General features: G+C 35.9%; 1 protein-coding gene across 2 annotated transcripts in view; it reads right to left on the minus strand.

The window, feature by feature from the left end:
- Positions 1–8,859: 8,859 nt before the first annotated feature.
- Positions 8,860–25,368, minus strand: part of LOC145268757 (catenin beta-like) — a 126,053-nt gene continuing 109,544 nt past the window's right edge. For both annotated transcript variants that reach the window (XM_080124354.1, XM_080124355.1), the window contains exons 11-16: positions 22,298–22,552; positions 21,874–22,035; positions 19,346–19,496; positions 17,655–17,779; positions 13,661–13,841; positions 8,860–9,807 (exon numbers count right to left, since the gene is read on the minus strand). In XM_080124354.1, the coding sequence (XP_079980480.1) occupies positions 9,596–9,807; positions 13,661–13,841; positions 17,655–17,779; positions 19,346–19,496; positions 21,874–22,035; positions 22,298–22,552 (1,086 nt within the window). In that variant the 3' untranslated portion in view covers positions 8,860–9,595. The remainder of the gene's footprint in view (positions 9,808–13,660; positions 13,842–17,654; positions 17,780–19,345; positions 19,497–21,873; positions 22,036–22,297; positions 22,553–25,368) is intronic.

The raw sequence follows: 25,368 nt of genomic DNA on the forward strand, positions 1-25,368 counted from the left end.
CCAACCCCGTGCTCGGACAGTCCATAACAGGAATATTCAAGTTCTCAGATCAGTTGTCTCTGGTGTGAGGGGGAGGGTGATATAGCGAGAAAAACAGTAATAAAACAACCAAAAATCACAATCTGCCAGCCCCCATACTCTAAAACAAAAAAAGAATCAAATGAGAATAAAAAAAAAAAAGGACAATTGTTCACTCGAAAGTCCAAGAGTCTTCATATATATGTCAACCAAACATCAACAACTGTTCTTCTCTTTTTTTTTGTCCCCTCCCCTTGTCTGTGTTGTGTATGTGCATGTATGTGTATTTTAGATCAGGTGACGGGAGAAATGACAATTCGATTTAGGGACTAATCATGCAATGAAAATGTCTTTCAGTTCCTACAAAAATGAGGTTCCTCCCACCTCTTACATTTACGTGTCATTCTCCTCGTCTCTCTGTTACGTCCCTTTTTCTTTTTTTTTTAATTTTCTGACAATGTCCAACCTTACAGCAGGTGCCATTGTTTCGGCTACCATCTCGGATATCTCTTTTGCAGGTGGCGTTCCCACCTGGGCCTCGGTCTCCTCTACCGGAGGCTGCAGCTCTTGTACTCTGTCTTGATCTAGACATGGTGCACTCATTGGCATCCCCCTTTCACTCAGGTGCTCGTATTGTCCCTGTCTTAGTTTTACCCCACCTTTTCCTATGTTTTATCCCAGGCCACTATGTTAACCATATCCTCACCCCCTCTTGGGTTCTGTTCACCTACAGGACATAGTTCTCTGAGCCTCTGCCCTTCCGACAGCGTGACGCACCCCCAGTGCAACATAGCACTGCAGTACCTGTCTAACGAGGTCCACAGGCAACCTTAAATCAACCTGTATTTTCAATAATACGTCTCTCAACCTTCCCGGGGCCACTATGCTGGGGTGACAGGTTTCCCGATGACAACACATCTAACTGCGCACATACATGTTCCGAGATTAATATCAGCAACTGTCCCGCCGGCCACAGCCAACAATTTAAAATATGTCTACACCAGATAGTCCAGTTCTTACAGTCCTGTCATTATGACGTCAATTATATTGGTCACTTCTCTAAATATCTGCACCTGGAAAAATAATCCTCTCAACTGGCCCTGAACGCGGTCACCTCCACGCTGGTGACATTTGGCACAGACTCACTATTTTCGCCAATAGTGCCAGCACTTTCGGATAGCTCTCTATCGTTTCTAATTTCTCCGTTGAGGAGATTTCTCATCCTTAGTTATCTACTCCCCTGCTCGGTCCAACCACATGTCACCGGACCAACTTGGCAGTTAACGCCTCGCTATTGCACGAGAAACTTTATCCTTTTCTTTCAATTAATCTCTCCAGGTGCGAACATCACACACCTGATTTACTCGCAATGGAAAAATCCATCTAAAAATAATGTATCACCTTTTGCGCAATTGAGTGTACCACACTTCAGTGATGCTAATAATTATTTCCAATTATTTTCATTCAGTCTTGCGGCCTCTTTGGCCCTATTTCGGAATTTAAGAAATCCTTCCTGACTGAGGCAAAATTCAAATTCTTCCAAAAGTCAGTTCCATTGCCGAAATTAATGCTTCGAATTATCCTCAACTGAACTACCCTAAAATTTGTTCAATTTAGTATGAAATCCTTCCAGACTGAGGTATGAAAATTTTTTTTTTAAAAATCAATTCAACTCTCGGAAATTTATATCTCCATTTTTTTCTCGCTGCATACACAAAACACAACCCTGCACAGTTTAATTCTCACAAAAGCGTTCACCTTCGCTACATAAAAATACAGCCGATATCCAGCTAAAATGTTTCGTCAAAGTTCACGAACTGCTCAATTACTTAAGCCTCCTCTCAAAAGTAAGTGCCGATAACATCACGTGGTTCTCTTGACAGTCCAAAACTGCTTCCCCACGATTTAATTATTAGTTTTCTTTCAACTGGGAAAATCTCAGGCCAAGCCTTTTTTTTCCGGCAGTTTAAATTCCTCCAAGACAATCTCGCTCAATATGCGACTTTCTCATGCTAAATTACTCTCTCCATTTGCCAATTTAATCACTGCGAGATACTTCTAAATTACTTATTGCTCTTTTCTGCCATTCAAGGCGCCCCCCCCCCTGGAGCTTTCCGTTTTAGTCCTTAGCTACCTCCAATGTCAGTCCGCGACACAATCTGCCAACAGTGCGAACACATGGGGGCCCTCCATGCATCCACAGAGAAAACAATTGCACCACATTTCAACCAGGAGATGTCGCTCCAAGCTCCCGTCTTTGTCCTACTAACCCCCACTGGTCCTTGGTGGAAGGACGTCACACTACTCCTGGGACAGGGAGTCCCTTGCTCCCCTCAACGGCAGCCTTGGTTCACTTCCCCCCATTTGCTGGAGCCAGGAGATAGGTATTGGACACTCTTCATCTCATTTGCTCAGCTGACTCTGCGGTCAACTACCATTCAACTCTTTTCTTCACGAGTCGCGGCTGCTCTTCGTGGCCTCCTATAGCTGGTGGAGTGGAACACTGCAATTTCCCGTTCCAACTTTCCGTCCGTCTCTATATTTCTAGACTCTATAGAGGTCGTCTCTCTTGTCTTAAACCGTCGCTCGGTGTCATCCCTATAGTCGTCCGGAACTCTGTCCTCATATTGTGTTTGACTACCTCCGGGATTCTGTATCTTTTTACCCGTCTCCTTCATCCAAGCTTGGTCACCCTGTCTTAACTGTCTAGTAAACGCTGCCTTTTTTTTCTTTTTGGTGAGCGGAGGGAACACCTGGGCTCTCCTCTTCCGTTTCAGGGTTCTCTCCTGGTACCCCGCTCCTGTGAGCATCGAAACTTGTGACAGTGGTTTCTTTCCAACCCTACCTGTCTGCCCTACCTCTCTTTCTCTACAGGTTCGCAGAGGGGGTGGGGCTTGGTTCTGATTCCTTCTCTCCAGAGGATCTTTCGCCCTCGAGTGGCTTTTCCTCCGGTCAGGACAGTCCCTCCTAATATGTCTCAGGTCTCCACACCGCCAGCACCTGTGGGACTGGTGGCTGTAGGATAAGCGGTCATTTTTGCCTTTTCTCTGACATGCGTTCAGTTCAGTCTTTACGATGCCCACTCTGACTCTCCCCTTCTGTCGGGGTGTCTTCTCGTAGACAGTGGGGCACACACTTGACCAATGTCCCTCACCATTACAGATCCAGCATATAGCTCTGTTCCTGCCTTGGGTGCGATCATAGGACCTATGTCGGGGGGTCCCCTGTCCCTTCTCTGGGTTCTGTTTTCGTTCCCCAATACCCCATGACTCTGGCCCTTGACCTGATCTCTGGACACTCTCTGCCATCCGCCTCTTCACTTCCACCTTCCCTCCATTATCCGTGCTTGCAACCAAGCATGGTTTTTCGCCACCCTGTGTGCCTCTTCTAGAATGTCTGGGCAACTCTTCAGCACCTCCATTTTGGCCGTCTCATCTTGCAATGCATCTACCATTGCGTCGATTAACATTGCCTGCGTGGTAGCCATGTTCCGGTGCTCCGCAACCGGATATGCGAGGATTGCCAGTTCCTACATGCGGTTGACCAGCCCATCTACATCCTCCCCGGTGGCCATCTTTATTCGGGATAGCTCTCTTACTGCTTGGACCATCGTCTTTTCGCCGGCAAACTTTCTTTTTAACCGTTCACGAAAATCGGTCCATACTATGTCTGGGTTATCTTCTATGCACCCACATATAAACTTAGAGGCCGCCCCCCGTCGCCGGCCAACAAAACCATCTCCCAACACCACATACTAGTCTCTTTTTCTTACTGTCGCTATCCATTCCCCTACTCCCTTCGCATCTCCTCCATACAAGGGTATACTTATCCCCCACAGTGGTCGTTCCGTAGCTCTACGGTCTCTACTGATCCCCCCCCCCCGACTGGTTTGCTTCGCTTTCTCCCCGAGAGACCATCGCCTTTCCCACTCACGCTCTTTCTACCACCCAGCAACAAAACTACTGTCAACTCCGAGCAAAGTTGAAATTCAAAATTCTAAACACAGACCGAGCACCAAAACTGAGCAAAGAATGAAAAGGGGACCAAAAGGTGACTTACCCTGTCTCTTACTGTCTGCTCCTTCTGCTGTCTTCCGCCGCTAGGTGGCCGTTTACGCTAGCTGGCCCAGACCATATAGTCGATTGACTACAGTCTATGGTCTGGCTATGCTCTCAGAGTCTCTTAAAAAAAAAAAAAAAAAAAAAAAATAGGAACGGTGTACTTTTCTTCCGTTCGTTTTCTTTTTTTTTTTTTTCAATTTTCCTTCCTTTCTCTCAGAGGGAGATTTTGTGTTTTCGAGAGAAAAAAAAAATTTGTGTGCCCATGGAAATTCGTTTGCACATCTCTTAACGAAACGAGATCTCCTGGATCACCGGCACCAAACTCTGACGCCTCCGTGCAGCTCAGCTCAGGTGCATAGGCTCGTGATTGAAATGCACCTGTAGCCGATACCTGTGGCGCCACCCGTGGTTTCGTCTAGTGGTCGAATTCGTCTTCGAGTCGTCGTCGGTCTCCTTCAGGTTCTGCTTTCAAATCAGCTTCCAACTGTCATCTGGGCTATCGGAGAAATATATTGCATTCACAACGGCGTTCCAATCAAAGAAAAGAAAGTCAAAACTTAATTGGTTAATACAGAATTGATTATTGTCTTTGACTTTACAATATAATAGTTACACACTGCCTAGTCATGCAACTTAGGGGGCTGGCAGTTGTGTTTCTTTTACCATCAGTCCACGGGAAGGGATCAGCGAAAACAGACGCCAATTAGCTAAGTGTCTTGTTTTTATCAAAACAGTAATTCCTCCGTCCACCTTTTTGGAGTTTTTTCTTTCCTTTCTTCTCTGTTGCCCTAATTTCTACTCCTCCTTACGGCTTTATCTATCCCCATTTTTAACCCTCATTGCACTGAGGTGTTCCTTATTAGGAGCTATTAGTCACTCCCAGGTCAACAATGCCTGGCGGCGACCCCTCACCCCCGATTCCCACCCCAAGCTGTCAGCTTAAGAATCTGGATTTCTTCATATCGCTCAACAGAGGGCCCAAAACAACCTTTTCATTGTTAACAGATTTCCAACAATAAGATAAGAACAATTATTTGTTTTTTTTTCTCTTTCTGACAAAATCCCATAGACATTTCTGTTTAAACAACATCAAACCATCATCATCATTAGAATTCAGCCGTGCGAATTTCTCTGAATTCGTGTCGACTAGCAAGGTCGCTCGGTCCTCATCATGTCACACAAAAGAGTCGCCAACCTGATAGGTTCTGAACTGTTATCTAAGATTCAGACCCTGTCTCAGCCAAGTGCCACGCCTAACCCGACGGTCGAGATCCCCAGATGTAAGAAAGCTTTCTACTCTAATAGCTTCCCCATACCTGCTAGATTTTGGAATTCTCTTCCAGGTTCATGCTTCCCCAACTGTACTGACATGCAGAAGTTCAAGTGTAATGTAAACAAACATCTTGCTAAATTCCCAAGATCGTACCCCCTGAAACTTAGGTCCCTGATAGTAGCCCCCCCCCCCTTACATCAAAGTGGCAAAGTGCCTTGTTTTGGGTGAAAATGTAATAATAATGAAAAAAAAAAACTGGTAAAACCAAACAGGAAAACCATGTAAAAAATAAATTCCTTGAACTTAAGGAGTCAGAGTCGGATAAAAAATTCTGACTCCGACTCCTTGTACTCTTAGAAATCAGACTCCGACTAAAACCTCCGACTTCGCAATCCTGAGGGTGATTTAGTGAAGAGTGTAAATCTGCAATGTTTTGTTTCATTGAGAAATATCAATCGATGTGTTTTAACATTCAAGTCTTCTACCTCTTAGCCATGAATCATCTGAAGTATCTCTAAAACTGTTAATTTTGCCAAAGAGAAAACAAGAGAAAACGAAGGAAAGGAGAAAAAAAAAAAAAAAAAAAAAAAAAAAGAAAAAAAAGAGAAATTAAAATTAAGCCAAATGTGAAAAAATAGGAACAAAGCTTTAGTTATTTCACCTTGATAATAATTCTGAGTTTTCTCAATACCAAACTAACCCTATCTCTGGCAGACAACGTAGTTACAGTAAACGAAGGCATCTACAAATACTGCTGTCAGCATAAAAATACCGATTACACCATCAATCGAACGGACAAAAGCAAATATTTCTTTATGGTTTTAAAGCAAATGTGTGTATGTTCAAGCATGAATTTTGATGCAATCACATCGGTTGAGCCTACCATTTCAATGGAATCTGTCACTTCAATCATGGTTATTCCAGATAAAATAGTAAATTCCTGTAAAAATGCTTCACATATCTGTCATATGCAGGACGACTTTTGAGAACCCCCCCCCCCAAAAAAAAAAACTTTCAAACTTACTCTGGCAAGGTCTTTATCCCTCTTAAGTTCATCCTTTCAATTTTTTTTTTTTTTTTTTTTTTTTTTTTTTTTTTTTTTTTACTTTACCCTGTGAACTGACCTTTGCTTAAAAATGAAATTATTTAAATGGAAAATACATTACAATATTGCAAAATTAAATGAAATTCTCAGTATTTAAAATAATAAAAATTGGGTCGATATATCTATGAATAAAAAAATATGACAATTTTAAATAATGGAAAATTTTTTTAAATATTGTATACTGACCTGGAATTTTTTTTTTTTTTTTTTTTTTTTTTACAAAAAGGACCTTAAAATCATTTTTGAGTCTGTTGAAGTTGTTTTTGTGAGCTATCATTCCATCAGCCTTAAATAAATTGTTTATATTTTCAGTTTCTATCCTTTTTCTTTTAGAGTTTTGAAGATAAAGTTTTGTTACAATTTGACCAATTCTTGCATAAATTTTGAATACTTATGCAGAGTAAGAATTGAGTTATCATTGGAATTTTCCGGGCAGTTTATGTAAAAATACCAGAAGATGCTGAATAAAAGGTATTTTATTTTTTTGTGCAAATGCTGATCAATTTTTAAACGAAAAATATATTTCCGTTATGGAGATAATACAACAAAAAATTGAAAACTGAAATTTTTTTGCTGTTACAATAAATTGGACAATTTTTATAAAACTTTAAATTTAAATGAAGAAAAAAAAAAAAAACAAAGAAACATTCATTGTAAGTTTAATGAATAAATGTTTTAAATTTTTGTTCCTATCCAAATATTTTTTTAATAATAAACCAATGATAAAGAAATGTTGCTTGGATTTCATTCGCTCAGCATTTCAGCACTTTTTGCGTTTTATGTAAACAACCACGAAAATTATGATACCAATTTTTGCCTAAAAAAATACTTTGTGCTAAATGTCACCATAGTGCACATACAAAACCATGTTTTGCAAAAGATAATTCTATATATTTTTCAACTTTCTATGTTGATTAGCATGAGTTTCAAGCTATAAACTGAGTGATAATCGTCATGAATTCATGTTGAAGACTTATGAATCAAAATGAATATGAAAGCTTAGGGAATTCTTTTAATAACTAAGGATTCCTCAAAATATCACAAAAGAATTTTGATTGAATAAATCTATTTTGCACATGTTCTGCACATTTTTGAAAAAAAAAAAAAAATATTCATTTGAATACTCAAATAGCAACAATAGTAGCTGCAGTCCTAATTAAACTTAGAAACTTTTGATACAATAAAGTGGAACATAACTATATGCCTCTATAAGGAAGATTCTAGAACAAAATTCAATTCACTAAGCAAAATCCACAATGGAGATGCACTGATAAGTATCTCCATTTCTTGTGCAAGTCAAAACATTTCACAATTTTGACGGTAGTAACATTGCAAACGAACAACAGCGTCACTAACAAAACCAACTGTGTAACCTTCAACATTTCAGATTGCTTCAGAAAACCCGAATTATCAGCAAAGATACAAAAATTTTACTGTCCTCACATAAAGCTGGTATTTAAACACGCTTGGCTGATATAGCAAATAAGATCTTAAGAGAGCAGCCATTTATAAGACCAAATTTGTGAACTTTGGACTTATGGACCTGTATAATAATGAATATATTATGGTGATGATATACTTTAATTAACAAGGGTAGTTTAATCCTCAGTCATAACTATGTAAATATCTTAATTCGTATTCTTATCAACTTCACTGAAGATTGAACCTTCAACTTTCAGAAGATTGTCAGTACTGATTTTTACTTTGCACTTTTTAAATGAAGGGTTCAGTTTGAAATTCCATACAGATTAGCAAGTTTGATAAAACACACCTGAAAAAGTTACATTGGCCAACATGTTTTGAAAATAACGATCACAATGAGAAGAGAAATTCAAATAATACAAACCTTGTGATTTTTATTGTATTCTATTTCGAATATTAACTTTACGGAAATACTAAAAAAATGCAACTGAACTAAACTAAAATCACAATATTTAACGTTTTTTTTATATATTTACTTTAATAACAGCCTTGTTTATGCTATTTGCAGTAGATTCAATATGACTGCTTTTATTTCAAACATGGCTGTTGGGAAGTGATGCATTATGGGAACAAAATAATTTGCATAAAAATAAAAGTGAAGGGATGTAAAGTTAATATTAACCCAATTTTATTGAAAATGTGCAAAGAAATGGATTTGTATTGTACAAACTTTAGTTTTGTTTTTTCAAAATATTTTGTTCCCATAATGATTCATGATTGCCATGTTTATTGAATTGATTCCAACTAAGTGCGTAAAATTGCTAATTAAAATAAATTTTTTTTTAATAAAAATTTATTTTAGGTGATGAGCTCTTTGAAACAGTGTTAGGCAGGATTTTGGAGATTACCCTAATGTTAACATTAAAAAAAGAAAATCCTAAAAAATGAAAATAAAATTTAAAAAAAAAAGAGGAAAAATATACCAATTAAGTTTGTTTTAATTCACATTTAAAATTTTTACATTTAGTAAATAAAATGTTGTATTGTTTTATTTAGTCTTGTATATATATATTTTTTTTTTGCTTTCTAGCAGTCCATGGTGCTTTTAAAGACACGAGAAATGGTAAGATCAATGGAGTCCGAGTGTCGTGTCATCATGCTGGGGGCCCAAGGGAAAAGCGCCAGAAAAAATAGTTATTCAAGATCAGGGCTTTTTATTCATACTTTTTTTCTTTGAATTCATTTTGAATTCCATCATTTGTTTTTTCTCAATGAAGGGCGCAAAAGAAAAGAAAAAAGAAAAAAAAAGTAAAATAGTTTTGATGGTGTTCTTAGTTGTACTTAGTGAAAAAATGTTATTACAAAAATAACGAAAAGAAAAAAATGAATTTTTTTTTTTTAAATCAAGAAGAAAATAAGTTTTTATAAGAAATTCTATTTTTTTTTTTTTAAAGATATTAAATGTCACAAAAGCTGAACAGAGTGATATGCATATATGGACACTAAACGCACAACGTTACTATAAGATGGTGGATCTCTGTAGATTTAGTTTTAGATTTGGTTGAACTTTTCAATTTTCTTCCCATATAACCGTTTATTTCAATTCATTTCCCAACCCACATAAATTTTTTTTTTTTAATTATTCAAACGGACAAAGATCCAATGAAACATGTATAAGCCCAACCCTTTCTTTCCCTTTCATTTTCCCTCCCTTCCCTAGAGGTCAGTGTCATACCAAGCCATGCCCTGATTTGTATCCCCCCCATGTGGCGGTGGAAGATTGGTGTCCAGATTCTCAAAATTTAAGTCATCTGCAGGAGGAGGAGGAGGACCAAGATCTGGTATGTTGTCCATTGGTCCATAGCCGCTGTTTTGGTGTCCACCTATCTCCAGACCTTGCATTGAATCGACAGGCACTTGGTCATATGCTGAAGGAAAAGCAAAAAATAATTATTTACCCGACAAACGTTTTCGTTATTAAATAATGAGGCATTCTCAAATATTTTTTCGATCAAAACTCTTCATTATTCCATATAGCAAAATACAAATTAAACTGCGGCATCTATTGATTATAAAGATAGGATCATTTAGATTTTAAAGTCCCCAGAAATAAGTGACTGCAAAAACGACACATTAAGATGTACACCAGTTTCTTATAAATCAAATAATTGTAGAAAAAAAAAAAAAAAAAATGTAAACGAGAATTTAGGATGCTGAAAGTCTACACAAGCTGAAAAATAGTGTCTTCTGTTTTGACGTTTTGTTTGTTTATTAAAAAGTTTGGTAATTAATAGACAAATGCATTAAAATATTCTCACCTTTTCTAAAAATAAATATTTCCATACATTAGAAAGCAAACATTTTTGTTTTACTAATTTGTTTTTTTGTGCAGGACAACCAGAAGCAATCAGTGTAGATCCAAATTTGTTGCTTCCAGTCACTTATTTTTGTGGTCTTTATCAATGTTTACAACAATGCAAGAATGTATAGGGCTGCCAAAAAAATATCGGACCAATACTAACTTTGGAACGTCCAGATAGAAACATTAAAATGAGTGAAGTTGCTTATGAAAATCTCACCAATTATTTGGGATTAAATAACAGATTTTATTTGAGACAGTGTTACACGATACTACTGGGAATGCTGTTCTTCTAGCGTCTTGGTTGTGTTTGATCTTTATTATGTGTTGCATTTGTGTGTAACAATTTTATTTGCGCACAGCATTCACTTTTCTCAAAAAATACTAGACTGATAAAAAGTTTTCATAATTATTTTAACATTATGATATAATGTTATAATATAATATATTATTTTAACATTATGAATGTCAAAAGATTTAGTTCTCAAGTTCATTTCTACGTTTGATTAAATGCTTGAATAAAAACAAAAGGGAAGCAGAGAAAAAGGGAAGAAAGGGAAGACGAAGAGAAAAGAAGCAAGCTCAAAAAAAGCACAAAAAAGGAGAGAGAGAGAGAAATCCCAAAAGGAGAGAGAGAGAGAGAGAAATCCCAAAAGGAGAGAGAGAGAGAGAGAAATCCCAAAAGGAGAGAGAGAGAGAGAGAAATCCCAAAAGGAGAGAGAGAGAGAGAGAAATCCCAAAAGGAGAGAGAGAGAGAGAGAAATCCCAAAAGGAGAGAGAGAGAGAGAGAAATCCCAAAAGGAGAGAGAGAGAGAGAGAGAAATCCCAAAAGGAGAGAGAGAGAGAGAGAGAAATCCCAAAAGGAGAGAGAGAGAGAGAGAGAAATCCCAAAAGGAGAGAGAGAGAGAGAGAGAGAAATCCCAAAAGGAGAGAGAGAGAGAGAGAAATCCCAAAAGGAGAGAGAGAGAGAGAGAAATCCCAAAAGGAGAGAGAGAGAGAGAGAAATCCCAAAAGGAGAGAGAGAGAGAGAGAGAGAGAGAAATCCCAAAAGGAGAGAGAGAGAAAGAGAGAGAAATCCCAAAAGGAGAGAGAGAGAAAGAGAGAGAAATCCCAAAAGGAGAGAGAGAGAGAGAGAGAAATCCCAAAAGGAGAGAGAGAGAGAGAGAGAAAATCCCAAAAGGAGAGAGAGAGAGAGAGAGAAATCCCAAAAGGAGAGAGAGAGAGAGAGAGAGAGAGAGAGAAATCCCAAAAGGAGAGAGAGAGAGAGAGAGAGAGAGAGAGAAATCCCAAAAGGAGAGAGAGAGAGAGAGAGAGAGAGAGAAATCCCAAAAGGAGAGAGAGAGAGAGAGAGAGAAATCCCAAAAGGAGAGAGAGAGAGAGAGAGAGAAATCCCAAAAGAGAGAGAGAGAGAGAGAGAGAAATCCCAAAAGGAGAGAGAGAGAGAGAGAGAGAGAGAGAGAGAGAGAAATCCCAAAAGGAGAGAGAGAGAGAGAGAAATCCCAAAAGGAGAGAGAGAAATCCCAAAAGGAGAGAGAGAAATCCCAAAAGGAGAGAGAGAAATCCCAAAAGGAGAGAGAGAAATCCCAAAAGGAGAGAGAGAGAGAAATCCCAAAAGGAGAGAGAGAGAGAGAGAGAGAGAGAGAGAGAGAGAAATCCCAAAAGGAGAGAGAGAGAGAGAGAGAGAGAGAGAGAGAGAAATCCCAAAAGGAGAGAGAGAGAGAGAGAGAGAGAGAGAGAAATCCCAAAAGGAGAGAGAGAGAGAGAGAGAGAGAGAGAAATCCCAAAAGGAGAGAGAGAGAGAGAGAGAGAGAGAGAGAGAGAAATCCCAAAAGGAGAGAGAGAGAGAGAGAGAGAGAGAGAAATCCCAAAAGGAGAGAGAGAGAGAGAGAGAGAGAGAGAAATCCCAAAAGGAGAGAGAGAGAGAGAGAGAGAGAGAAATCCCAAAAGGAGAGAGAGAGAGAGAGAGAGAGAGAAATCCCAAAAGGAGAGAGAGAGAGAGAGAGAGAGAAATCCCAAAAGGAGAGAGAGAGAGAGAGAGAGAGAGAGAGAGAGAGAGAGAGAGAGAGAGAGAGAGAGAGAGAGAGAGAGAAATCCCAAAAGGAGAGAGAGAGAGAGAAATCCCAAAAGGAGAGAGAGAGAGAGAAATCCCAAAAGGAGAGAGAGAGAGAGAAATCCCAAAAGGAGAGAGAGAGAGAGAAATCCCAAAAGGAGAGAGAGAGAGAGAAATCCCAAAAGGAGAGAGAGAGAGAGAAATCCCAAAAGGAGAGAGAGAGAGAGAAATCCCAAAAGGAGAGAGAGAGAGAGAAATCCCAAAAGGAGAGAGAGAGAGAGAAATCCCAAAAGGAGAGAGAGAGAGAGAAATCCCAAAAGGAGAGAGAGAGAGAGAAATCCCAAAAGGAGAGAGAGAGAGAGAAATCCCAAAAGGAGAGAGAGAGAGAAATCCCAAAAGGAGAGAGAGAGAGAAATCCCAAAAGGAGAGAGAGAGAGAGAGAGAAATCCCAAAAGGAGAGAGAGAGAGAGAGAGAAATCCCAAAAGGAGAGAGTGACAGAAGGCAGAAAATGGAACGGAAAAAAGGCGCTAAATGGAACGGAAAAAAGGCGCTAAATGGAACGGAAAAAAGGCGCTAAATGGAACGGAAAAAAGGCGCTAAATGGAACGGAAAAAAGGCGCTAAATGGAACGGAAAAAAGGCGCTAAATGGAACGGAAAAAAGGCGCTAAATGGAACGGAAAAAAGGCGCTAAATGGAACGGAAAAAAGGCGCTAAATGGAACGGAAAAAAGGCGCTAAATGGAACGGAAAAAAGGCGCTAAATGGAACGGAAAAAAGGCGCTAAATGGAACGGAAAAAAGGCGCTAAATGGAACGGAAAAAAGGCGCTAAATGGAACGGAAAAAAGGCGCTAAATGGAACGGAAAAAAGGCGCTAAATGGAACGGAAAAAAGGCGCTAAATGGAACGGAAAAAAGGCGCTAAATGGAACGGAAAAAAGGCGCTAAATGGAACGGAAAAAAGGCGCTAAATGGAACGGAAAAAAGGCGCTAAATGGAACGGGAAAAAGGCGCTAAATGGAACGGGAAAAAGGCGCTAAATGGAACGGGAAAAAGGCGCTAAATGGAACGGGAAAAAGGCGCTAAATGGAACGGGAAAAAAGCGCTAAATGGAACGGGAAAAAAGCGCTAAATGGAACGGAAAAAAGGCGCTAAATGGAACGGGAAAAAGGCATTAATGGAACGGGAAAAAGGCATTAATGGAACGGGAAAAAGGCAGAAAATAGAAAGGGAAAAAGGCAGAAAATAGAAAGGGAAAAAGGCAGAAAATAGAAAGGGAAAAAGGCAGAAAATAGAAAGGGAAAAAGGCAGAAAATAGAAAGGGAAAAAGGCACAAAAAGGAAAGCACAAAAAGAAAAGGAAAAAGTTACTAACCTGCTCCTCCTCCACCAGCACCACCACCCCCACCACCCCCTCCTCGGTTCATATCACTTTGATAGCCACTCTGCATACTGCCCTGACTGCCGTGATGCTGTGGAGGTACATATATCTGGTCTCTAAAGGCATCGTCAGCCGGTGGAACCAGGTGACTGCCAACGTCTGCAAAGCCAGGTGGCTACAAAAAGTGAAAAAAATATTTTATAGGTGAAACATGCTATCAAAGTAGATGGGAGGGAGGGGTGCAAAAAAAAAAAAAAAAAAAAAAAAAAAATCACTTGTGTATAATATATATATATATTTTTTCACTGATGAATTAAAATTATATTAATCTAACCACTGTTTCTTTACTGGGATTCTCTGAAACCCTAAGGTTCAGCAAAATGTCTAATAGTTCTGCAATAACAAGTATGATAAGCTGTATGTATGTTGAACAGCTTTTGTAATTTTATATAATACTAGTTGGGGTACCCGGCGTTGCCTGGGCGTTTTGGAGGTGTGTGTGTGTGGGGGAGGGGGGGAAGGAAAGAACTTCTTAAAAAATCGGAAAAACACAAACAAACGTAAAACTTTTTTTACAAATCGGAAAAACAAACCCCCTCCCCCCAAAAAAGGACAGCGTTGCCCAGGTGTTTGGAGGTGTGTATGTAAGGCGGGGGGCAAAGAATAAGCGAATTAATAACCCTGTTTAAACATTTTAAAAGAATCGGAAAAAACAAAACAAATAAAACAGCGAACGGGCGTAAAACTTCTTTAAAACAATCGGATAAACACCCCCCCCAGAAAAAAAGGAAAAAACAAAAAACAGCGAAAAAAAAAAAAAAAGTATAAATAACCTTGTTTCAATATTAAATGTTTAAAAAAAAAAAAAAAAAAAAATCAAGAAAAAAAAAAGTATATCTGATAACTGGGATCGAACCTGAAATCTTTAGATAACGACGAAACATCGAGAAAAAAAAAAAAAAAAAAAAAAAAAAACTAACGTAAGGCAAACGAATGATGAAAACAGAAAAACGAACGATGAAAACTGGCTTAAATAAGCCTGCTTCGATATTAAAATTTAAAAAATCGGTGGGCACCCGGGTGTTTTTGGGTGTGTTGTCGGGGGTGGATAAGCAAAGTAAAAAAACCAAAAAAAAAAAAAAAAAACAGAAAAACAAACGTTACGTGAAAAATGGTTCACACTGGTTCAATATTTAAATTTAAAACATCGGAAAAAAAAAGAAAAAGAAAAAAAAAGACATCTCACATCATGATTCGAGCCCAAAACGTTTAGATAATGAACCAACGCGCTAATCAACCGACCTAACGCGACGTACATGAAATTTGTTCAGTGTTTCAACTATTTGAAGTAAATCAGGTCATGACGTCATCTGGCGCATGCGTAGATCCGCTCGTCGTCACGAGAAGACCCGAACACTTAAGGCAAAGTTGGAAATTAAAGTGTAAAAAAAAAAAAAAACGTGCGACGTTAAACATTGGGCTGTTGTCCGAAAGTGTGTTTGGTTGTTAATGAAAAACTTAGAATAAGCGAAGTAAAAAAAGAACACCGAAAAACGAACATTAAAACTTAAGCGGGAGGGGAGATGATTAAAACATTGAAAAAAAAAAAAAAAAAAAAAAAACTAACCTAAGGCAAACGAACAATGTTAAATGTAAAAATTGAAAAAACAAAAACAAAACAGAAAAACGAACATTAAAAAACACATGAAAAATGGCTTAAATAAGCCTGTTTCGATATTAAAATTAAAAAAAAAAAAAAATCGGTGGGTACCCGGGTGTTTTTGGGTGTGTGCGATCAGTTGGGGGTGAGGGTGTTAATGAAAACCTAAGAATAAGCGAAGTAAAATAAAAAAAACAAAAAAAAAACAGAAAAATGAATGTGACGTGAAAAATGGCTTCAATAACTGCTTCAATATTTAAATTTAAAAAATCGAAAAAAAAAAAGAAAAGAAAAATAAAACATCTCACACCACGATTCGAACCCAAAATGTTTAGATAATGACCCAACGCTCTAACCAACTGAGCTAACACGACGTACACGAAATTTAGTCAGTTCTTCAACTATTTAAACTAAATCAGGTCATGATGTCATCTAACGCATGCGTAGAACTGATCTCGTGATGAGAGAACGGTTTAAATACAACAATTATTACATCTATGATATTTATGTTTATTTTTTTGTTTCAGTTTAGATTTTTGAGGTGGATAAAAACTCTCTAATGAAGCATAAATTTTTCCTTAACCTACTTATAAACTAAATATATGCTTTTTTATTTCAATGCAGGGTGGAACGATAAAATTGTCACTATAGAAAAGACGACATGATTCCATTTTCGTTTTATGAAAACCAATTTTCTTTTGTCGCAGAGAATCTACTAGTTGGCCAGTTGTGTACAAATCCCGAGCGATAGGAGCCTTCTATCATGTCTGAAAGTGACACAATGTTCAATGAACGAGATTGGAGATGTGCAACTCAGACTCTCTACTGATCCAAGTTATGAGAACAGGACAATTGCCAACACCCTCAAAATGCAAATCCGGACAGTTCAACGTTTGATGGCACAGCTCAACAAAGTTTCCAGTCATGTTTCGTGTGATTTCACGTGAGGGCCACATCATGCCTCCTCACATCTTTGAAGTCGGCTTGAAAATCAACACCAAAGTGTACCTAGATATGCTGAAGAGTGTGGAGATTCCCTGGTGCAATCAGGTAGCCGCTGACAGACCCTGGGTGTGGCAGCAGGACTTGGCGCCAGCCCACAAGTCCAGAGAAACCCAGGCTTGGCTCCAGAAGGAGTGCTACGACTTTGTACCCTTCTCTCACTGCGCCTCTCCTCCCCTGAACTCGCAGGACCAGGTTTGGCCATACGTCAAGAACATCACCAAAATAACCTCCCACAACACCAAAACCAGCCTGATCGCCGCCATTCGCCAAGCTTCTGCTGGCGCTTGTGGAAGGCATGCTCCCAGTTCCAGATGCGTATCAAGGCAGTGATTAAGACTGAAGGTGGCTGCATTAAATAGATGTCAGCTCTACTACATGATTAAGTTACCTGAATTGATTTTTTCAATAAGTGTTAAAATAAAGTTATCTTTAGGGCGATAAGCTTATCATTTATATATATATATATATATATATATATATATATATATATATATATATATATATTGTATATTGATTGCAAGGTTAACTCGTGCATATTAGTTTTGAAAACAAATACTTTACCGCCTATTATTATAGTTTTGATTTTAATATAACCGAGTTATTTTGCAGTATTGTTCTTTTTTCTTGAACAAATATTTAGCACTTGTTTTCAAATGTTCCTTTCTTTATGGGGATATATGATTTTCAACAAACTTATCTATTTCTAAATTGCAAGTGAAAAGGCAAACCAATTTCCTCTTTATGATCATGTTTAAAGCATAAATTTGTATGGAAATTTTATCTGATTTTGTTTTAGGTTTACAAAGTTATCGAATATTTCAGATTTTTAGATTAAAATATTTCAACAAATTGTTGCAAAACAATAATTGGCAGAACCAACTAATTTTATTTCTAAACATTAAGCACAAAATTTTAACTAATATGTATAAATGACGGCTGCATCTTGTTCGAGCATTGCTTTTGCTTATTTGTGAAACAGATTTTTTTAAATAACAGAGTGAAGACAAATAAAAAGCTGCATCTTCTAGTGATGTTAGTTCAAGTAAGATGAATTAGATCCTCACCCTCAACTGATCAGATGAATTCTTGAATCTCGTAATAAAACCAGAAAACAATAATAGTTAAGTGGCTAATTGGAAAGAATTTTTTATGAAAAAAAAAAACAAACTTAAAATTACTAAACAGATTATACAACCTTTACTAAAATCTTACTTCAGACATTCGGAACAGAACGATAACATTTAAAGCAAAGTTATCAAAAATATGTGGTGGGTTGGAGAGGGTTAGCTTAAGGAATAAAGCATAAAAGTTGAATAGACATACTTCTGTCCAAGGTATATTTTGATCTCCTCTAAACAAAGAGCTTGTTAATTCCACAGATAAGCGTTTTCTAAAATCATGAGGCTTGTCTTCGGACATTCGGAATAGAACAGCAGCTGCATAGGTAGCTGGAAAAAAGAAAAAATTAGAAAAATTTTTTTATTTTGTTTTTTTATCACTATGTTGTAACTAGCACCAAGTTCATAAAAAAACAAGCGTCCATTTCATAATGGATGTCATATCTGAGATTGGAAACTGCAATTCAAAACATATCCATTATTTTAGGACAGCTTTCAGCAGGATTTTATTATTCATAAAAGCAGTTTGAATTCATTATTTGTTTATAAGTGTTACTTAATTATAAAACTATTTAATATTTTCAAAAATAAAAATTAAATTTTTTTGTTTTTTAATTAAATAAATTGTTGACAAGTAATTTGGAATTAAAGGTTATCGTAAAAATATAATATGGGATTTTTTTTGGAGGGGGATCAGAAGTTGCAATTTTGGAAATGGTAGTAAAGATACTTTATTTTAGCTACTTACACCACTCAATCATTTGTTTTGATGGTTAAAAAATTCCTTTTCTAAAAAGATTTCCACAAATTTATCCATATATATCAGAAAATTATCTCAGATATAATGTTTGAGTATTATTTAGTTAAGATCATAAAAAAGTGTAAAGGAATACATAATGCCTCAAGCTTCACTTCCTTTATTTTTAAATTTGAGAGTATAGTTAAAAAAAAAAACAAATCTGAAAGTATTTACAGGATTTAAATTTCATAATTTTTTAAGAGCTATTTTATTACAAAACCATTTTTAAATACCATATTCTCAAAATTAAAATATTTTCTCACAAGAAATCAAGGGTGGGTGGGGGTGGGGGTGGGGGTGTTCCAATAAGCAAAAAAATTTAAAAACTGAGAGAAAAATTGGATAGAAATAGCAAATCTATAGTTGGATGCATTCTCCCAGTTATCCTCAAAACTAACCCAGTCTAACAATGAGCAGTGATACTCAGCATATTCTTATGTCCTTTAAATCTTTATTATCTTTTCTATTTTTTTTAGTATGTGCCCATATAAATATATTTGTATGAATAGGACTCAATCCACAAACTTAGTAACCAATCATTATGAATTTTTGGAACATAGCTGTAAAGTCACAATGTAGGCAATAGAAGTTTTATGCTTAAAAAACATGAAGTAAAATTTAGATACCTTCAATGATTATGAAATTTTAGCAATAGCTATTGTTAAATATCAATCCAAATCTCCGAATTTCAGTTTCTTTAAACGTTTTTAAGAAACAATGTGAACAACATTCAAAAACTCAAATATTAAGCGAAATTCTCTGAATTTCAATTTCTTCTTTAGACTGTTTAAACTTAGGCTTAAATTTGAAAAATTTTCAAGAATAAAATCTATGTAAATTTTTATTAAAACTGAAATAAGGATTCTAGATATAAGATTTAGTAGCATATCATAGGTTGATTTTAATTTTCATAAAAGGGGATAAAAATGGTGCAAAAATGGGAATTAATTTTACAAAAATTCTTTTAGCTTCGTATATGTACACAGAAAATATTCTTTGAAATTGGTTTTTCAATATTAACGTGAAAATATCTTACAAGAACACATCCTCCTGCCATAAGACGTACAGGATATTTTATAGGAATGTAATCAACTTACCGACTCCTTCGTTCCTGGAGTGTAAAAGTTCAGTGAGGGGTGAAGTTGCTCCTTCTTGCTCGATCATTTCGGCCCCCTCTTTGTCAGCAGCCAATTCACAAAGAACACCAGCAGCGACACGCTGAATGTTCTCAATCTGAGAGAATAGCAACTGGAAAACAAAAGGTGGTTCCATGTTAAGACGCAAAGAGAAAAACAAAAAATGAAATTAGTAGCATAATGCTATACTGTCATTAAATATCTAATGTGATGCCATCAAATTGTTGTTCACTTTCTTGTCTCAAATCATGGAGGTCCATGCAAAACAATCCTTAGCAAGGTTACACGAGATAGCTAGCCAATTGCAATTCCACCATTGAAGACAGACCACCTGTAGACTTAAGACTTCAGCCAAGTCCTCCTTGATGATTGTTGTCCAGACATGCTTGTGCAACAGAGATATAGAAGGAGAAGGATTCAATTCAGCCCTTCTTCCAGGCAATGAGCTGCATGTCCAAACCATCAAAGACATCACTGCAACAAAACAGATTTCAGAGACTTGAGATTGAAGTGATAACTGAAAACGGCAGTTTGGACAGCCAGGTCCCAGCAATATAAGATGTGGTAGAGGTAGATACTGTCAAATATTTTATCAAGTAATGTTGCTGCATTAGGTCGTTCGTAAAGACTACCAAAACTGAGCACATTCTCATGAATTAATGCTGAAATATTTCTTCCTTAAATAGAATTTGTCTCAGAAATGTTAAAGACTTTACCGATCTTTGTAATAAAGTTGCAAAGCAAAATTGCAGAAGAAATTGAACTAAATGTACGAATCAGCAAGGCCAAGGGTTGCAATAGAAAATGTGAAAGTATATTGGAAGTCAAATGACTTCCAAAATACTTTCACATTTTCTATTCCAACCTTCCTACCAATATGAAACGTGACTTTTTAAAACCATTGTTACATCAGTATATAGAAGTAGCAAGCAGGCTTTTACCAAAAGATTCAAAACAATCGAAAGTGTCAAAATGCTATAACCTGCTGCTCTTAACATCTGGACGCAGTATTCTAGACATTTCTTTTTATTTCCGCCCTGATGATAAAGGCAGAAGAATCAGATTTGCTGGTCATCAAGACTCTAGCATAACTGGACTAAGATGAATATTGTTGCAATGACATTCACCCTAATTGATTGAAACCAGCTTTTGTCCCTGACCTCCAAACCATGATGGTCCATACATGGAGGTCCTGAACAAAGTCACACAAAATGACTAATCACGATTCCAAAGTTGAAAGCCAATCATCTGTGGCTCAAGAGCTCAACCATGTCCTCCTTGACTGGCTTAGCTACAGTCAGGTCCTTAGCTACCCACTGATATGCTAGCCCTACCTATTAAAGATGACCTATTACACTGCAAATTACCCAAATAATGCAAGTGTTGAGAATGACAGTTGTTATGCAAAACATGGTTGGCGAATGGAACATGAAACATGAAATTCAAGGCTGGTTTGTTTTGGCAAGCTGTGAATGAGAAATTTGGTAGATTAATTATACACGAATGGGAACTGTGGAAATTCCACAGGGGATTCATATGTAATATATTGATGTTGACATTTTGTAGATGTTCAGCGTAAATAGAGACGCTCTTATACTATTGTAGCTCTTTTGTTAAAACTGCAAAAGTATTTAAGCTAGCAGGGACGCCCAGTATAGCCCGGTCATAAAATATGCTTAAAAAAAAAAACAAAAAACAAAAAAACAAATGCTTGATATCTTAATTCTTGCAGATTTCATAAATATTATAGAGTTCATGTTCTATCAATTTTTATATATCATAAAGTTGTGATTTCTAAAATAAAAAATATATCCATATAACTTGGGTATATCAGCTTGAATCGAAACCAAAACTTATGAAAAATATATAACTTTAGTTTTTTTTCAGCTATAACTGAAACCAAAACTTATGAAGAATTCTGGGTAAAATTATTTATTACAAGAAATGGAAGTCCATAACAATTAAATGACAGTAACTCGGATATAAGCGTTGACAGACAAAATAAATAACACACGCTATATTATAGATAAATATTTGATGTTGCAGAAACATAGTGCAAAGAGGAATCCATTTTGTGAGGTCAATTTTTCAAAGGAACACAACTAAACGAGGGTCAACCAATCAACAAGTAGATTAGATAACATGAAAATCTGTCGTTTGTGAAATTCTTTGCAGTCATAAGTGAGAAATTTATTTAATTAAAAAAAAAAAAATAAATAACAGCACATTTTCTTGTATGAAAATTACTTCGAATCAGATTTACAGTTAAAGATGATTTTTCAAGTAGTGGAAGAGGTAGAGTTTCCTTCCCTAACAAAAAGCTAGAAAAGACCTTGCTGACTTTTGTTGGGTAGTTCTATGGAAAAAGGTGAGCGAGAAACTAAAAATAACCAATAGGTCACAAAACTTGGGTCAGTAGAAATTCCTGTTCTGAAGGATAATCTTCAAATATGTTAGAAAAACAAAAGGGGGAGGAGGGGGTGACTTACCTGCACAAATAAAGGAATACAGTTGAGACTGCGAATGACAGCCCTATTGTGGGCCTCTCTCGCCAATATGTGAAGGGCTCCAACAGTACCCTCGACTATTTCTTCCATTCTTACACCATCTACGTAATTGGAACTTTGGCCGTTTGAACTAATCGAAGCTCTCTGAAAATAAAGAAAAAAAAAAAAACATAAAAGATCTCTTAGAAAGCGGCTTAGTTAAAAAAATGAGGGAGGAAAGATTGAGAGAGATTGAGGAAAGAGAGAGGTGAATGAGAAAGGCAGGAGAAACTGGAGGCAGAAAGAAGCAATCATGGAGAATAAGTGCAGGAGAAATACTGAGAAAGATTTTTAATTTCAATTTTTCATAGAAGCATAAATCAACCCCTCACCCCACCTTCCATTCTTTTGCGTCCACCATACTTACTCTCTGAGTGTCCTGATTGGCTCGTATCATGAGTTGTGCAATTCTGGGTAAAGCTCCATGCTCTCTGAGTGGGGCATGGTTAGCGGGACACAAGGCAAGGTTGCGAATAAGTCCCACTACAGCCTTGATCAGTGGCCAGCGGCTTGGGGGATGTAGCAGTTTGACTAGAACAGGAAGACCATAATGGAGACGGACAGCGTTTTGGGCCATCTCCGCTTCGGGGTGACGGCTAGTCAAGTGACGCAGGGCACAAACCTGGAAATAAACAAAATTATACATATATTATATCTCATATACAAGCATACATATATTATATCTCATATACAAGCATAAATCATATATTATATCTCATATACAATTATACATATATTATATCTCATATACAAGCATAAATCATATATTATATCTCATATACAAGCATAAATCAGTCAACAGAAAATCAAATCACAAACAAAAAATTGAAAAAAAAATATTTGGTAAAATGGTTTTTTTTTTTCAATTATATTTCACGTGTTTACCAATCTGTTTTGCTTAGCTTTTTTTTCTTTGACGTTATATTGTCATGCATTTTTTTTTTCTTTCTAAGCAAAAAACTTCAAATTTTCCTCAGGAGTTTATGCACAACAAGTTGGTATTGACATAATCGATTGCATTTATAACAAAAGGATCTGTAAAAAATCTCAAATTTTTTACATGCTGGATGAAAAAAATTTAATATTTGAATCATGGAATGTAGCAATACTGCTATTCTTATATAATTTGGAATAGAGTTTTGTCATTTATTTGTATACTAGCGAGGGGTACCCAGCGTTGCCCAGGTGTTTGGAGGTGTGTGTGGTTTTGGGTAAATCAAAACTCGAGGAGGAGGGGGGGGGTTAAAATAAAAAAAAGTTTTGGTAGGTAAGTATTAGGATCGAACCCGAACCTTGAGGCAAAGTTGGAAATTAAAGTGTGAAAAAAAAACGTGCGACGTTAACCAGCGTGCCACTGCGACATACAACGGAGACACATTTGAATTTATTTAATAACTTAATTTGGCAGGTGTACGTTTTAATGACTTAATGAGGTCAGCTTTTGACTGCAGGGTAGCATTTCATTTAGTGCAGGAATGATTTTTCTTCCCCCCCCCAAAGACATTGGGGGTAGGGGGAAACATTATAAGAAAAGGCCTAGCCTACATATGGCGAGCGAAAACTGTTGAATATTTAACTTCCCGAGGTCGAGCAAATTAAATAGACAGGCGAGCTCCGTTGTTAACTCTGAGATATTATGATTTACATGTGATATAAAAAGTTTTAAAAAGTTGTTAGGTGGCCGACCGCTTCTCTGAAAAAAAGCCTTTCTTGGACATACACAAGAAGCAAACATACATTTTCGCTTTTATTTATATATATATATATATATATATATATATATATATATATATATATGTTCTGTGGTTACATTTAATTAAAGGATTAGTATAAATAAAAGGTGAAATATATGAATAAGCATTTTTTCCTATATATATATCTCTGTTGAATTTTTTTTTTTTTTTTTTTTTGATATTAACAACCTCAAATCACTTGTTTTTTTTTCTCTCCCTCCCTTAGTGTTTTTTACAAAGAGCTATAAGGCTCGTTATTCATATATATGAACAGGGCTCTACATTGCAAGTGATTTTTCCAGTTGGCGACTAAAAAAAAAAAAAAAAAAAAAAAAAAAAAAACACTTATCTTTTTGGTGACTTTATTTTTAACCGATAACTCTTCTAATAGTGAATGAAAAATGTCTTCTTTTCAATTTATATTTTCTTAAAATAAAACGGTGAAACAGTAATAGAACAATATACTTTTTTTTTCTTTTTTAAACGAAGGTTTTTGAAAGAAATATCTCTAAAATGAAATTGATCACATGGTATTATTTTGCAAAACTTTGACAGTAGTCGCTTCTTTTGAAGTTTCAAAAAGAATACCATTGGAATAACATTAGAACTACTCATGCTAAGTGGTGGTTTGCGGTTAAGGTTTTCAGAAAAAAACAATTATTTTGCTATCTCTTAAATACAGCGTTATATTTAATTTAAGCGACTACTGTGGTAAGTCAACTTTCAAATTTTTTTTGTTTTTAAATTTACATTCTATTCAAATATTCAGTTAATGAAGCAAAAAAAAAAAAAAAAAAAACACCATGAACTTTATATAAAAAAACCACCATGAACTTTATATAAAAAAACCACCATGAACTTTATATAAAAAAACCACCATGAACTTTATATAAAAAAACCACCATGAACTTTATATAAAAAAACCACCATGAACTTTATATAAAAAAACCACCATGAACTTTATATAAAAAAAAAACCATGAACTTTATATAAAAAAAAAACCATGAACTTTATATAAAAAAAAAAACCATGAACTTTATATAAAAAAAAAAACCATGAACTTTATATAAAAAAAAAAACCATGAACTTTATATAAAAAAAAAACCATGAACTTTATATAAAAAAAAAACCATGAACTTTATATAAAAAAAAAAAACCATGAACTTTATATAAAAAAAAAAAACCATGAACTTTGTATAAAAAAAAACCATGAACTTTATATAAAAAAAAAAACCATGAACTTTATATAAAAAAAAAAACCATGAACTTTATATAAAAAAAAAAAACCATGAACTTTATATAAAAAAAAAACCATGAACTTTATATAAAAAAAAAAAACACAAAGTTTATATAACAAAAAAACATGAACTTTATATAACAAAAAAACATGAACTTTATATAACAAAAAAACATGAACTTTATATAACAGGTTCATGTTTTTTTAAAATTTTTTATATAAACGAAAAAAAACATGAACGTTATACAAAAAAACCCCAAAAAACAATGAACGTTATATAAAAAAACCCATGAACGTTATAAAAAACACGACCGTTATCTAATAAAATATGTGACCTTTATCTAATAAGAAACATGAACTTTATATAATAAAAACAAAAAAAACCATGCACTTTATATAAAAAAACCAACACGTGTTGATGCTTCCTCCACTATCTTAAAAACTATTTGCCCCCCCCATTCTGAATGT

Source organism: Euprymna scolopes, chromosome 44 (assembly GCF_053919585.1).
Source record: "Euprymna scolopes isolate OS-2025 chromosome 44, ASM5391958v1, whole genome shotgun sequence".
Taxonomy (NCBI): Eukaryota; Metazoa; Mollusca; class Cephalopoda; order Sepiida; family Sepiolidae; genus Euprymna; species Euprymna scolopes.